This window comes from Protopterus annectens, chromosome 14.part0 (assembly GCF_019279795.1).
Source record: "Protopterus annectens isolate FY-2018-M chromosome 14.part0, PAN1.0, whole genome shotgun sequence".
NCBI lineage: Eukaryota > Metazoa > Chordata > Ceratodontiformes > Protopteridae > Protopterus > Protopterus annectens.
In genome coordinates, this window is record NC_056748.1 from 313,896,974 (window position 1) to 313,913,738 (window position 16,765).

A 16,765-nucleotide genomic window follows, 5' to 3' on the forward strand; every position below is an offset into this window, starting at 1 on the left:
TTTCTTTGCTGGAACTTATCTGTACTTCTCTATTCTATACAACCTATGTGGTGCATTTGCTTGTAGATGAAGGCAAAATATATACTTTGGTGCATGCATGTTTTATTGACATAGCTTTAGCCTACCCTTTTGGGGGCACCTGACATCTGGGGCAAGAAAAACTGAAGAAAATGGCGTCGGCTGCATCTTTTATACCCCTGGCGCACTGACGTCAGGTAAGAGGCGATAGCAACTGACACCGGACCTAGACTTTGGAATTCAGGCCAACTGAGGGTAGCCTGCCAGCAGGATAACCCAATTGTAATGACTGCAACAGTGAATACACTCGAACGTCTACATTTATGGTAAGTGTACATAACTGTACTTTCTGCACCAGGGAGCATCACAGCATGGCTTGGAAAGTGGATGCCCTGTCCTTCCCCTGGGTCAGTCTATCGGTCTATGCCTTTCCTCCACTACCTCTCATCCCCAGGGTACTGCTCAAAATAAAGGAGGAAAAACCAAGGACAATTCTTATAGCTCCAGACTGGCCTCGCCAGCATTGGTACCCCTTGATGCGCAGCCTGTCCCCTCTGCCACCTTGACATCTCCCTTAGATTCCAAACCTTCTGACACAGAGGGAAGGGGAATTCATGCATCCCCAATTGCAGACACTCAATTTGGCAGCATGGTTTATTCCCTAACCCCCGGTCAATCAGCCAACCTCAGCAAACAGGTTCTAGATGTACATCAGGCCAGACGCCCTCGCATTAGGAATTCTTTTTCTGACAAATGGAAAAGGTTCTGCACCTGGATTCAGGCTAAGAGAGCCAATACGGCACAGCCCTCCCTCCCTCTCATCCTGGATTACTTAGCTGACCTGCTACACAGTGGACTCTCCTTTTCCTCTATTAAAGTTTGTGCCTCTGCTATCTCTGCTCATTTTCCCACTGAGCACTCACACCCTCTGATCAAACAGTTCCTAAGAGGGGCTAGCAACTTGAGGCCACCCAGAAGAGCACCAACCCCAGCTTGAAACCTTAACTTTGTGTTGGAACCCCCCCCCCCCCCTTGAACCTGCCTCTTCAGCAGAACTAAAATTTCTCTCCTGGAAGACAGCTTTCCTTCTGGCCATCACTTCAGCCAGAAGGGTCTCCGAGCTGCAAGCACTCATGGCTGTGGAACCCTTCATCATCTTCCATGCTGACAGGGTATCCCTCAGGACTAACCCATCCTTCATGCCCAAGGTGGTGTCCAGTGTGGCTCTCAACCAATCCATGCATTCACCCACCTTTTCCCCTAACCCACAGAACAACTCCCTAGATGTGCACAGGCAGCTCAGATCATATCTGGACAGGACTAAATCCTTCAGAAAGTCTGTTCAATTGCTGGTTAGCTTTGCTGCTAGGGCAGAGGGCAAAGCCATCTCCAAATGGATAGCACACTGCATCCATTTCTGCTACAAACAACACAGATGCCTCCTCCCAAGGAGGTTGGGACTCACTCCACCAGAGCAGCCTCCACCTCTGCAGCCTTCCTCAGAGGAGTCCCCATCGGGGACATCCTGGAGGCTGCCACCTGGACATCTGTTCACACCTTCACCAAACATTATCACCTGCCTATCTTCTCCAAATTTAGGGCAGGGTTTGCCTCTGCATTCTTGCAGGGCATCATAGCCAGCCCCTAGTTTTTTTGACTGCCTCCACCCTTTTCCTCAGATTTGGGAATCAACCCAAATGTGATGGCTGCAACAGTGAAACATGAAGTACATAGTACAGTTGTGTACACTTACCATAAATGTAGATATTCAAATGTATTAACTGTTGCAGTCTTGGTTTCCCTCCTTCCATCCCCCTCTTCTTTCTTCTCTTTCCTTACAAGGGACATATTGTTATTTACTTTCTACTGGTGGTGTTCTTCCACCAGAACCTGGCTCCCACTTGGGGGCTCCTGACAGGTTAGGGCAAGAAAAACTGATGTAATGGCGTCGGCGTATGGTATACGTAGTCATACTTTTGAGAGAGAACCTCTGTTGCTTGATATAGCATTCTGGAATCAGTGGGATACTTGCAGCCATGGGTATCCCTGTAGTCAAAAAGTCGTGGAGGGTTGGCATTGCATTGTCAGAAGTCTGTTAGGGAAGAAGCAGTTGTATAAAATGGATGTCCTGCATGCCATTATTTTGGAACAAAACCATTTGGAAGAAGATAAGAGCAGGATGTTGTATTGTGTACCACCGTCCTGTAAGAAGGGCAGGTTGATGGTTAAGGAGGCAGTGTTTGAGGAGTTACTGTCCAAGTGTGATCAGTTTTCTCATGAAGGGTTTGTGCAGTTGGTTGCTTATCAATGCTCTTTAAGTATGCAGCTATTGTTATAATCCGTTGCAGGTTTATACAGATTGCAATGCTATTGAATGTATGTACTTGTCTCACTGATTTCATGATGTGCAATTCACATTATCTGTGCACTGGACTGGACTGTACGAGTATAGATTTAAAAGTTTTAAGGTTATTGCATGGTTTACTATAACAACATCAGTGACCAAATGTTTTTTACATTGGATGCATCAATTCTACATGTACTACATTACGTATGCATGACTTTCCGGTTGTGTGGATTAAGCTGATGTTTGCATTCAACGTCTAATTCCACTACTGTACTGTTGCAGAGGTATAGGGCTAATTACACTGATTTAGTTCATGTCGAACTCGACATTGTTCAACATCACTTCCTCATTTTCGATATTTGCAACGTCGCAAACTAAAACATTCAATAACGAGCATCCTTGTATAAGTGTAAAATTATTATTAATGTCATTATCATAGTAAGCCATTTTAATAGCCCTTTGTAATTTAATATGCTTTGCGTGTATCAGAAAATCTGTGTAGCTGTTTGTGATGGAAATTACATTGATTGTTTGAAAGGGACTTCATTAGTAAACTTTTCTTACCATACCAGGCTTGCCTGCATTATTAAAATTGGTAGTTAAACTGGTGGTTATGGATGTGTAGATGAATGTAAAAATGTACTTCATATGAAGGAAACTGCCGCAGACAAATGCTCCCTTTCCCTGAGGTGCAGCATTTTGAGTGTTGAGTATGTTAGTGGGGTAGAAGGGGTATTGCCTCCAGTATGGGGCTGTGGAAGATGTGCCATCTGAATAAAAGCAGTTTTCAAATCCTAGTGGAAACATTTGTTTTGTTTTGCCTGAATTTGGAAGTTGAAAGGCAAATTCATAGCATGAAACTGCTGAAATTAATCTAATCAGAAGTATAATGAGTTTAATAGCATCAGATGTGAGTTATGTCTTTTTTTTTTTTTTTTGGTGGGAAAGACATGACTTCACATTATTCTCGATCTGTTATGAATTAAAGAAAATGTTACTTTCATTTACTGTTTTTTTTAAGTCCATTGTGTATGATGTATCTCGTAAGACTGAAAGAATTTGTGAATTCTAACATAGGCTAATTAACCCTCAGAAATAAACAAGTAAAAAAGGACTGCTGCTTAATGTTACTTTTATTCCTGATTATGCATTGATGTAAACTATTTTATTTTTATTTTCCTCCACAAGTAGATTTTATGTTACTGATGAAATATTGAAAACACTTGATTAAGTAATTTAAGTGCTGCACTGCAAAATCTTTCTTTTTACCTATATGTTTTTACTGTGAAACTTGTGGCACTTATTTTTTGTCCCTCAGAAATTAAACATCTTGTTTTGTTTGATTTATTTTTGCACTTTTGCATCAGGAAACAGTTGAGTGTCATGAATTTCCTAATGAGAGAATTAATACTGCAGTGTTAATATTACCTTCTGTTATGGATGTGTAAATCTTGGAATCTTGAAATTAGTTTGCAGCTTTTCTCAGGTAATGCTATTTAATCACCTCAATTCAGCTTGCTGTAGTTGACGTGAACCTTGTTGCCCATAGTTTTGACCTATATTATTCTTTTCTGAGCAATTCGTCATACTGAACATTTTTTCTGATTTGTACAGGAAAGAACCTCAGCTTTGTGCATACGTGGAGAAGATTATTTCAAAACATCTAGCACAGATGGAGCAGAGACTGACTGACTATATTGATCAGAGAATTGGTAGACTGCAGGAGCATCTTGATGCTACAGTGCTTTCTGTAGTGAATCTGCTACAAAGCTGTCCAGTTGAAACTGTAAAAGAAAATGATTTCAGTAAATTAATAACAAATGGAGAAGTGTGAAAATGCTTTTCAGTGTTGACAGCAATAATTCAATGTGCAAATAACATTGTGAAGATATGCACAGACTCCCACTCTGTACATTTCTGGTAAAATATTGTGTAAATATTACTTTTCATTTAGTACTGTTTAATAATTTAAACACTAATGGTTGTTCCCAGAACTGCAATTGTTTTAATTGTTCTTTTTCTGCAATACTGGAAAAAGTCATTGTGAATAAACAGGTTATGTAAGAAGTTGCCTTCAGCATGTGACCATGTTATTTGTTTTAAGGAATTGTAGATACTGTTAGCGTATGGAAGTCTTAACATATGGAGGTGTCTCCTCTGTGACGACAGTATTGATGCTGTAGGCAATAAGATTGTTTGATGTAGAACGTTCTTAGTCTGGTAAGCACCCTACCCATCCCATAGTGCACTGCAGTACTGTACCTCTCTCTGTATTAGTATTATTTCAGAACATAATGGGTGTTTCGTACTCATGCTGTGTGCTGTAGACAGCTGTTGTTTGCACTGGTGCAAAACCATACCAAAGCAGAAAAATAACTCTTGTAGGACCAGTCATCACTTGAACAGTAAACGGCTCTGACTGATGCTACATGCATCTTAGAGCAGTTCTCTTCTTTTGTAGTGTACACCGTAAAAGTCATTCCTTTAAGATAGAATTCAAAATCTGTACCAACAATGTTTTATCCCATACCAACAAAATAAAATGGGATAAATCTTCGATTGCACAGTGTTACAGAATGTATACTCATACATCACACTAGATCATTGGAAGTTACTAGGCTAACATTCCCAGGGCCCTTACAAGCCTAGCCAAGTTCAACCCGTGTTCCCAAGGGTGTCTGGTTCAAGTAGACACTAAAATCAGCACCTATTGCCCCTGTCCAATAGAGAGACAGGTGGAACCCCCAGGGCAAATTTCCATTTACCCATCCAATCGGCCAAATTGTGCTTAAATAGGGCCAACAAGGGGCTTTGTTTAACATAAATAGGAAGCTTGTTCCAAAGGTGAGGCAACCTCTGGGGCACAAATTTGTCTCTCCAGCAAATTCTGTTGATGTCACATACCAGGTTAAGGTCCTATGACTGAGTGACCTGTGTGCCATTTGACTTTTGCATGTCCAGCATTTCCATTAAAGCTGGATCAGAGATTGCTCTACATGCAAGGCCACAGGTGACCTCTGATCAGTCTGTGCAACACAGAGGAAAGTGACAATGATTTCAGTTTGTCTACATAAGCCAGATCTTGAAGACCCTGAATTTTCTTTGTAAGGAACCTTTGTGGTCTCTCCAGTTGCTGCAGGTGTTTGGAAAGGAACATACCAAAGGGAGCATTGTACTCTATTATTGGCCTGATGAGGGAAGAGTACAGGGATTTTTAACCTCCTTTTTTTCTGGAGGCAATGCCCTTACTTATGAAATAAGCAATATAAAATGCCCTTCTTACACCGTGGAGACATGGTGATCGAAGTTAAGGTTGCTGCCAACATGTGTGCCCATATCTTTCACCATTGACTATGTGCTTAGGGTATTGCTATTGATGTGGTAGTTTTCAGGAACATCACCCTTGCGAAAGGGGATGGTAATGCATTTTTTTGCATTAAGTTTAAGACTGTGACTTTAGGTACCAGTCATTAGTTTGCGTAAGACCTTCTTGCAGAATGTTGACATCAGTAGGGGTTTCAGTGATCACACTCAGTTTGCATTCCTCAGAAAACCTTGTCAGCCACAGTCCTTTAGTTGTAGTCTGTACTTTCAGAGAAGTAGATTCTGAACAGTAGGGGTCCCAGAACCGATCCCTGTGGAACACCACTGGTTACAGATCTTCTGAAGGAGGTGGAGTCCCCTATATTGACTGCATGAGTTCTATCAGTGAGCCAGTTGCAACCCACCTGACAATATATAGGTTGATACCCTGGTGGGTGAGTTTATCAATAATGCCTGAGTGGGGGATTGTGTCAAAGGCTTTGGCTAAGTCTAGGTAGGCAGTATGTGCAAATTTGCCCTTGTCTAGGGCTTTTGGAGACTGTCTCGAAGAAGTCCACCAAATCTAACAAGCATGATCTCTTCTTGACAAAGCCGAACTGGGTGGGGTTGAGCATTTGGAGATTTCCTAAATCTTTGTTAATAAGTTCCATGATGATTTGTTCCATGGCCTTGCAGATAAGGGTGGTCAGGGTAATGGTTCTGTAGTTCCTGGGGTCTGTGGATGCACCCCCTTTATGCAAAGGGATGATAGTAGGTATTTTCCATTCCACTAGAATGAAGCCAGTACTTAAGCTATGATTGAAAAACATATGTATGTAGAACACAGCCGGGATGTTGTCTGGTCCCATAGACCGTGTGTTTTTGGCCTTGTAGAGGGAGTTTAAGACCTGCTTCTCGGAGAATCTAGGTGGAAGACAGGTGTTAGAGATGCTTTGGCGTATATGTGGCATGGACAGGGGAGTGAAGTTTTCGCATAATATGTCAGCCAGCAGGTTTGCTATATCTACAGGTTCTGTATATGTAGTACCAATAACTGAGTTCAGTGCAACTCTGAGCCTTAGCTTTGAGGTTACGGTTGTAACTAAGGAACTCCTTGTGGTTTTCCTTAATTAGAGAAGCTAATTTGGATTCATAGTTAGCTTTCGAGGACTTCACTAGGAGTCTTAGTTGCTTGTTTAATTTGAGAAGGGAGTGTTTCCAGTTTTGAGACTGTTCCTTCCTACTCTTAGACAGCAGTTTTTTTTCCCTGTTGTATAACCTATTAATGGCAGTTGTCTACCAGGTAAGTTTGTTTTTCCTTGGAAGATCTTGCTTTGGTCAAGTATGGCAGAGTCAGTACAATTGTGCAGGTTCTCTTATTAAATATTGGTGTGTAATTCAACATAGGTGTCTGTTCCATCAGTGGGGGGGGGGGCTATGGAGCTATTTTGGTGTCACATAAGCGTTTGTAATTTGCCTTGAAGAAGTTTTGTAGTCCAGTTGTTGCTAAGGAGGGGTTTTGTGTTATAGTTAATTAAAGTGAGACTGATTTGTGATCAGATTTCACCAGGGATAGCCACACACATTGGGGGTGGTGCAGTGATCCCCTATGTTTGTGAGTACCGGGTCCTGGATGTTTGGGCATCTTAAGGGTGTGTCAACCAGCTGGTCCAGGGCATTGACGTTAACGAAGTCCAGGAACCTTTGGACAAGTGAGTGAGAACATGTATAATTTATCCAGTCTATGGATGAGTAATTAAAGTCACCAAAAAACAGGTTGTGTGGTTGTATCTTGATTGACTCAAGTAGATCCAGGTTGGCTGAGTCAGTGCCCTGATTCAAGGAGGGGGTCCTGTAGCTGGCGATTACCTGAAGAGGGGTCTTGGCTACAGTCAGCTGCACCGGAAGCAATTCAAGGAAATCATGCTGGTTAACCAGTCTGGAGGTGTATTTATCTTGAATGAATATTGATACATCACCTCCTTTAGTTCTCACTTCTTCAGATTGTGGTCTGAACATGTGGAAGGAAATGTAACCTGGTATAGCTGAGGTGCTCTCTGCAACCTTAAACCAAGTCTCAGTGATTGCACAAATGTCAGCATCTTCCTGAGTGAGGACTGCTTCCTGTGAGTGCAGTTTCTGTTTTAGACTCCTAGCATTTAGCAGCATAATGTTCAGGTTGTTTTTAGAGGGTATTTTTATGTCAGGAATTTTAGTCTTGTGAAATTGCCAAGAAAAGGCGCCATGGCGATTGCAAGAGCCTTAGCCAGTAACCAAAATCCCAGGGGTGACAGATGAAGGCCATCTCTGGCAAAGCATTCATGCTTAAAATGTACTTCTTGTACCATCAAACCAACTAGTTCTTTTATTGGATGCTGGCAGATATTACTCCCTAAATACAACGCAGTAGCTGTAGGAGGTTTACCACTTCTAGCTGCTTGTTGCAATAGCTGCTTGTTGCAATACTGGCCCAAGTTGATGCCTCTGCATGCCTGATGCCCCAAACCTGACTGCCTCATAAAAAACTTGATTCCATCTTTGGAAAGATGAGACCAATCTGCCCTGGACCCATGGAGTCTCAGAATAAAAGAATGATGAACTATCCAAATGCACTTTCAATCTGATGACGTGTGGGCTGAAACACAGCTTTTACAAGCATCAGACTGCTTCCTGCCCAAACTGTTAGTCAGCCTATGATGCCCCCATTATGCGTGCGTATGAATGTGTGCCTATCTGAAAAGAATGTAACGTATATCTATCTGTGTCTGAGCCACACAACGTAACAGCCTCCCTTAAGAGTGCTCTCTCCTGATAATGTGTAAGAGGATCACCTTGCTGATGACAAAAAAATCGACCATCTAACATATCTCTCTAGTTGCAGTACTCCAACATAACTGTAGCCAACTTCCGTCCCAAACTCTTTGGGGTAACAACCCACTGACGTTTCCCTTCTTGATCTGTTTTGGATTTAACCACATAAACCAAAATGTATTTCCCCAAAACATGTGTACATGTGCCCAAAGGTAAACCATCCGACCTTTCTTCTTGTTCGTTTGACCACCTAAATGCCCCACAAAAAGCCAGCAGAAAAGCAGCCCTAAATAACACTTGCTACTTCATATGAAGGAAAGCAAACTGCTTATGTGGCGCTCGAGCCATAGTTTGCAGAGAACTGCTTGTCCTATGGGGTACCTCTTGACTAGAATCTTAGGCATTTGCCACCCCCAGCCTTTAAACTTTGAGTATACTTGAAATGAGTTAGCAAGTCCTCAATAATAGAGCCTGATTAAACCAGTTCATAGCTGATAATGTGCTTCTTACCATCCCCATATTCCAACTTCTTTCCTTCGTTATATAGCTCATTTATATGTTTTGTTTCTGTTCAGCCACTGTAGCTAGATAGCACATGCATAGAAGTACTGAGCATGTGGAAGAATAGTGCCATTTTGTACAGTCAACGAGAGTGAATGCAGTCATGAATGGAGATGCACACTCAAGTGTGTGAAGTAATGAGTGAATCAGTTAGCTTAAGTACTTGTTCTTATTACAGTTCCTGGCCATGTTTATGTACAATAAATATCTTGAACCCTTACACTGCTTCATCTTCTCTTTTGAATACATGAGACAAGCGACATGGTGCCAGAATAGAATCCAAAGTTGAAGCAACGCACAAGCCATGAGGCACGCCATTAAAAGTGGAAGAATGTATAGGAGCCAACTTGCAAGCAGGTCAGCAGTTTATTCAGGGTACTTAAATTTGTTTAAATTATTTTTCAGTCAGCAAATGTGAGGTGAAGCATTCAAAATGTTCAAAATAATTACCAAGATATAGAAATGTCCAAAATTGTGACATACTGAAAAAAGTAGTTGAAATAAATACAGAAGTATTCAAAGCAATTTCTGAAATGTTTAAAATGGACAAAAAGGCTAAAACGACAGTATTTCTTTGCAGTGTACTACTTTTTTGCATTAATTAAAGCTATTCAAGTGTACAAAGTTGCTGGAACACTCGTAGAGTCTGTAGTGTTAAAATGAAGCCTTTTCAGAGACATTGTTGTGTTTTTGAACATAATTACAAGTACCTGGTCTATGCTTTTATTTAAACGTATTTTGTTGTTATGGCAGAGGGATTTGGCAGATATGAACCGCTGATGTTTGATAACATTATTGCTGAGAATTGGAGATTGAACAAGAATATATTTTCATATAGGCTGCTTTTTCTGATAAAGACACACGTACAAGACATTCATACTTCTTAATTTAACAAGCCAGAAGCCAATGAGAGAGAATGTTCATTTGTGTATGCACCTGCTGTGTATGCAAGGGAGGGAGAAAAACGCCATATTGTGATACAGGCTGAAATGCAGGAAGACCCTGAATGCTTAAAAACATAAGCTGAGAGATGTGTAACCCTCAAATGAATATTAAAGTGGAAGGGCACATATTTTCCACAAGAAATCAAAAGCCTAGTGAAACTATAGCTGCATATATTACTGACTTGAGAAGTAACGCTAAAAAATGCAGATATAGTGATTTGTAAGATGAGATGATAAAGGACAGACGTGTGTGATGTTAATACTGATGCAGTGAGAAAGATTTTGCTTTGAGATAGTGATTTAACATTGAGCAAAGCCACAGAGATTTGTGAAATATATGAGCTTACAGAAAAGCACACAAATGAGAAAAGCATGCATACAGTAACTACTAGTGCAAATGTTAATAGTGTACAACAGAAATCTAAGGTTAAAAAAGGGTATAAACCAAGGGATGGTGGCACAGCACCCAATCGTAACCATAAATTGAAGAAGTTGCTTGTTACACCAAACAACCTTATTGTTAAATGTCATAATTGTGGAGGCAGCCATAAACCTAAACAAGAAAAGTGCTTAGCTTTTGATCAGCAATGTCACAAATGTAAAAAGTGTAATAATTTCAAAAGTCTAAAGTGGCACATACTTTTAATAAAAGAGCATCCGAAGAAGCAAGTCGTTCAAATAGAGAGCTGTGAGCAATCTTTTTATGTTGATGATCTCTCTGTGATTGATGACACAGTTAATACAGTGAACTGTCAGCCAACTAGTAAGCTGGAAGCAAAGAGTGAAATAGTTTGTAATGTTTGGATTAATGTAAAATCAGTAGAGCTTAAAGTAGACACTGGTTCCAAGCGCAATGTTTTACAAGTACAAATGTTTGCTAAAGTAAAAGTCGGTGAGAAACTTGATTCACGTTTGCTCAAAGCTGCAGTGAGTTAGGCCTTCTGTCCTTGCTCTGCTGTTTTCCAAAAACCTGCTGTGAGACTACAAAAGATAAGTGCTTATTTTCAACTGTTTTCTGCACTTCTGGTTAACTTAAACAATATTTGCTTGCATATCTGTTTAAACTGAGCTTGGTGGCTTTTGAGTTGCTTGCCAGTGTTATAAATTTGATATTGGACACTCCTGGCAGTCCCATTGCATCAGCTCATTCTTCTGAGTACAGTGACATCAGTAATGAAGGCCCACCCATTGCATTAGCTCATTCTACTGAGTACAGTGTGATCAGCTGTGAAGGCCCACCCCTTCAGCTTCTTAACCTTGAATTATTTTCTGTCTCCTCATTTTCTACTTAAAATGTGCCTCTTCCTACTTCATTGTGCTGCTTGTGCGTAGGTGTTCAACTGCCTTTAGTTTGCCACATTTGATACTGTTTTGTCGGTGGCCTGATTAAATTGATGACAGTATTCTACTGAATTGCTGCTATATTTGAGCTGTTTTTGCTGTTGTGATTGTGAGCTAATTTATCACATTTGCACTGTTTTAAAGAAATGTACTGATTAACTGCATTTTGTTACTGTTTAACTGTGTTTCATTGCTATTTATTGCAATCTGTTTCTGTTTAACTGCAGTTCATTACTGTTTAACTGTATTTTTCATGCTTTAGTTCAGTTTTTGTCTGTAAGTGGTTAATATGTACTTTTTTATGAGTTTTACTGTGCTCTTACCCTTAAATTGAGTAGCATAGTCTGGATACAAGGTTTGCTGCATCCAGAGCTGTTTGTGTTTGCCTTCTGTGTTTCTGGCAGTCATCTGTGTTGGTAGGGGCCTATCCCCTGTGCTGATGAGAGTAGCAGGGCTGGCTGGACCTTATCTGGCACAGGCTGATAAAGCAGGGACTAGCAGGATTGGCCAGATTTCTGTGTTACTAGAACCTTCTATTTATTATGGTATTAAACCCCACGTTTGAGCTGGTTTGGATGTCACGCACCACAGCTGTACTGTTTTAACCCATTGCGAGGTGTTCCAGCTACAAATATTCCGTTAGTAGCACTTGTGTGATCACTTAGTAGTACTTCTCTTAGACCTTCCACCCTTTACCCCCTTCGTTCTCTCTGGCCTCTCACCCTCAGATTCTGACATATAAATGGACAGTTTCCTACGGTTTCTCCTGCCAGTCAGGTTGATATGGGCATCCTGAGACAGTGTAGCAACTGCCTCATGTACATAGACAACCCATTACTACTGCCACCTAGGAACACAATTTGTGAGAGATGCAATTACATTAAGAACCTACAGTGTATACTCTCTCCCTCACAAGCCAGTATATCTGTTACTGAGAAGGTTGTCAATACAAACACCACACCTACACAACACACATCCATGTATGCAAAGGTCCTCAAAAACATACTCAAACAAAAGAGACCTCTGAGGCAAAAATACACGTGAGCTCTGCCCACCACACATAGCCCACACACCTGTGTCTCTCTGCCACTAAGGCCTAAACATAAACCCAATATATTAGTCATAGGCGACTCCATTGTGAGACGCACATATGTGCCCGTCACCAGGCTGGATAAGGAGAAAGTCACAGTTAGTTGTCAGGTGCCAGAATCCACCATATCACCCATACACTCAAGTCTCTCAACAGCAGGTACTGTTATGACTCTGTCAGTCCATGTTGGTGTGAATGACTTGAGATGTACCTCCCTGGACTGTATGAAGAGAGACATGAGCTGGCTGTATGTATCCCAGACAGGTGTGTTCCTAGCCTTAAGCAGCATTTTACCATCACCCAGAATGATGCCTCAATACTAACAGAAAATGATTGACTGTAACAATTGGTTTTATTTCTGGTGTCATTCCAAGGGGATCCAGTACCTGACACCCTGGGAAGACATGGTCAACAGACCACAGTGCTTTGCCAGAGATGGCCTGTGTCTGTCTCCCTTGGGCTTCAGGCAAAAGCTCTTGCCTCCCCCATACTGCTTTTAGGCAATGCCATGAGGTCAAAACTGCCAACATAAAAATTTCATCAAAACGCCAGATAAAGGTCATGCTGCTAAACACTAAGAGTCTAAATATGAAGTTACACTCACTGCAAGAATTCTTAATCCTGGAAGATGCTGACATTTGTACAGTCACAGAAACATGGTTCAAAACTGCAGAGAGCACCCTAGCCATACCAAGTTACTTATCCTATTATACATTTAGACCCCAAACTGTGGGCAGCAAAGCAAAAGGAGGTGAAATTGCAATATATATTAGACATACACACCTCCAGGCTGGTCAGACTGTATGGAGCACAGAAGACAATCCAAGTACAGTTAACCGTTGACAAGACCCCTGTTCAAATCATAGCTAACTACAGGTCCCCAACTTTGACTCAAGATGCCCACTCCACCTATCTGGACCTCTTCGAATCTATTAACTCTATCCAAATGTTCTTTTGCAGATTTCAAGTTCATAATAATACCCCCTTTTTCTTTTGCTGTTATCTTGAACCCTGTGATAAACCATTCCTCTAACAATTTTGCCCATCTAACTGGATACTCCTTGAGCCACTTATGTCCCCTCTTACTGAAGTTGGAAGGGGGTCCTTTGTGCCCTTTAATCTGGGGGCCTTACAGATGAAAGCATGCCTTGGCCTGGCGGTTTGTCTTTCCGCATGCCATGCATTGATGACAAAATTTATACTGTAATTGATTCCAGCAGTGGCCAAATTAAGAGTTAGCTATGGGAAATGTACACTCACACAAATATACATATGTACATACGTATATAATCTACATGCATATGCAAACATATATATATATATATGGGTCCACTACAGAATCTCGAAAGCTCATAATACCGAAGCCCATAATCCTGAGCCCAAAATCCCGAAAATTCAAAATCCCGAAAGCCCAAAATCCTGAAACTCAAAATCTTGAAAACACAAAATGGACATACGGACGTCATTGTGGCTTTGCTATTGTTAGCCCTGTGGTGTTAGGTCATGCGTTGGGTTCAGGTAAGTGTGCGGTTGGTTTTATGTTAGGGTTAGGTTAGGGGCTTAAGTGAGTTAGGGCGCAGGTTAGGCATGTATGCAATAGTGACAAATATTGGGGTTGGGGGCGGTTTAAGTGAGTTAGGGTTAGGGCGCGGGTCAGGTGAGTGTGCGATAGTGATGGACCTTAGGGTTAGGGTCAGGGTCAGTTGGTAGATATTAGTGTCTTTATATTGACATATTAGCATTATTTGTGTTTTCAGGATTTTGAGTTTCAGGATTTTGGGCTTTCGGGATTTTGAATTTTCGGGATTTTGGGCTCAGGATTATGGGCTTCGGTATTATGAGCTTTCGAGATTCTGTAGTGGACCCATATAATGTATATATATATATATATATATATATATATATATATATATATATATATATATATATATATATATATACTATACATCTATATATGTGTGTGGGTATGTATCTAGGTTTACTATCAAAATGTCAATGTAAAAAAAAAAAAAGGCTTTACACCGAAAGACCACTTCTAAGTCATGCATACAAAGTAGGTGAAAATGTTGAATCTGATGAACGAATGTGGAAGATTCACCATTTTCACCGAATGTCGAATATTATGTACTTATATGTGCTAAAGTACGTGTAATTGCTAAGATAGAATTCACGTTTTTGCAGGGGGCAGGCCCCTAGTGCACCCCCCTCCCCCACACCCCATGCAAATTATATATTCCATTTCCGAGATTGCGGTACAAGGAGAAGGATAAATTTCCCAATCTGCACTGTACCACAATCTCTATTATTATTTGTGTGTTGGGAACTTTTAGGTGTAGGTTAGGGTATGTAAGAGTGCGAGTGTGTGTTGAAAGTGGTGATGTTTGTACATATGTAGTGCGTGTTTGTGCAATGGAAGTGTAGAGTGTGTAGCGGTGGGTTTGTTGTGTTGTTCGTGCTAGTTCGACCTCGGAGTTTGTATGTATAAGTAGCGGGGGTGTGGGGTGCAGAGGGCTTCGTCTGTGTGTGTGCGGGTTGTTTTGGCTTGTTGTAGTGTGGGGAGTAAGGTGTTGTATGCGTATTTATTTGTGTGGTCAAGGGTGTGTTGAAAAAAACACTGTCACATACTGAAAATTCGATATGAACTTTCAGTATTTTGACGTTCATTTTTTTTACATTTTCGATGTAGTGTACTTACGACACTTCATCTCGAGATATTGAAATTCGACATTTCAGTATCTCGAGCTTGTAAAGTGAATCCATATATGTACTTGGATATCAGCTTTAGGGTAGTTTCATTACAACAAGCCGAAAAACGATTTTAAGAATTTCATTCCCTTCTGAAAGCATGTTTGGTTTATTGCACTGCTGTAAGTTTCTACCTTTGGAAGTATAACATATCTTTAGATTACTGCATCTTGCTAAAGCATGATTTATTATTATTTATTATTACTGTCATCATCAACATCATCATTATTAATTAGTATACCATACACTGAAATGTCATTTATTTGTTTTAACCACTTTTATGTGTGGTGCCTGCATTGTTTATTCACTTGGTTGTTAAAATAATGAGGGGGAGGTCATCAGAGTGCATCTGGCCCTGGCTCATTGTTCCTGAAGAGTTCCAAATAAATATCTGCAGAGTAATACAAAAGTGATTCAAAAATGCTGGAAATCTATCTTAACACGCTGTTACTGAGTAGCAATTTGCCATACCAGTATTAAAAAAGTAGTTATTACTTAGTGCAACATAAAGCATGTTTTGTTAATTATTTATGAATGTGTCTCTGTGTGTGGATGTTGGGTGTGTGTGTGGATGTTGAGCTGGTGGGTGTGTGTGTGTGTGTACATATGTATCTGTATACTGTAACATTTGTGTGTGAAGGAGTTATTCAGCTGATGCTTAAAACAACAAAATTATGTTTGGTTCACTAACCTGTTGGTGCTTAGTGCAAAGTAAATCATGTCTGGTTAATCTCTTAAAAATAAAAGTAATAATAGTAATAAATAGTATGGCTGGTTGGTACAATAAATTTAAGCTGGACATTATGGGATTTACAACCATTTGCAGGTAGTAAATGAATAAATGGGTAATTTGGATAGAAAGCTTTGGCTAAATGTGATAACTGTTGTTCAGGACCACAAAATCCCATGCCTGCAATTGGTAACCCTATGGATTTATTTATTTATTTACCTACTTAGTAACACATTTCTAAACCTTGGTAGGGAAAACAGCATTTGGATGGTTGTGATCCTGTGGCAGAATGTTACACCCATTTCAGTTTTAATGTAAACAAACTGGCAGAACAAACAAGCAAGAAACACTAGCCACTGAAGACTGCAGTGCTAAAACAATGACTAAAAGTTTAAACACAAGCACTGCAATCTCACCGCAAAGAGAGAGTAGAATGCTGAATATATTTGTGAGGATTTATATCCTGTTGTTTTGAAGGATTTTATCTGTTCATTATTAAATTATGCTGATTTTATTTTGATTTTTATCTGCTGAACACACGTTTTACTCTCTCTTCGTGGTGATATTTCAGTGTTTGTGTTTAAACATTTCAGTTTTAGTGGTATTAATTTCTTTAAGGAAGAAGAAAAAAGATGGGGAAAGGAATGGGGCAGTGCACATAATTTGTTCAGGAAAGGCCGGAATATTTCATATTAGGGCAAAGCTTTGATTTGTTGGTTAGATTTAGTAATCATTTTGTTTATCACTGTAAAGTGGCTTGGAAGAACAGAAAACAGGCTTAAGGCATATTCCTGTTTAAGGAGGGGGGGGGATTATTTTTAAAAGGACAAAGGTTTCATTTAGCTGCTAAATTCAAGCTATGACCTTAGTCCATG

The 16,765-nt window shown here is 40.3% G+C and overlaps 1 protein-coding gene across 3 annotated transcripts in view; it reads left to right on the plus strand.

Annotated features, from left to right (window-relative positions):
• The window catches only part of CCHR14.PART0H10orf88 (chromosome chr14.part0 C10orf88 homolog), a 495,917-nt gene extending 491,475 nt beyond the window's left edge, over positions 1-4,442 (plus strand). For all 3 annotated transcript variants that reach the window (XM_044056034.1, XM_044056036.1, XM_044056035.1), the window contains one exon: positions 3,980-4,442. In XM_044056034.1, the coding sequence (XP_043911969.1) occupies positions 3,980-4,199 (220 nt within the window). In that variant the 3' untranslated portion in view covers positions 4,200-4,442. The remainder of the gene's footprint in view (positions 1-3,979) is intronic.
• The last annotated feature ends 12,323 nt before the right edge of the window (positions 4,443-16,765 follow it).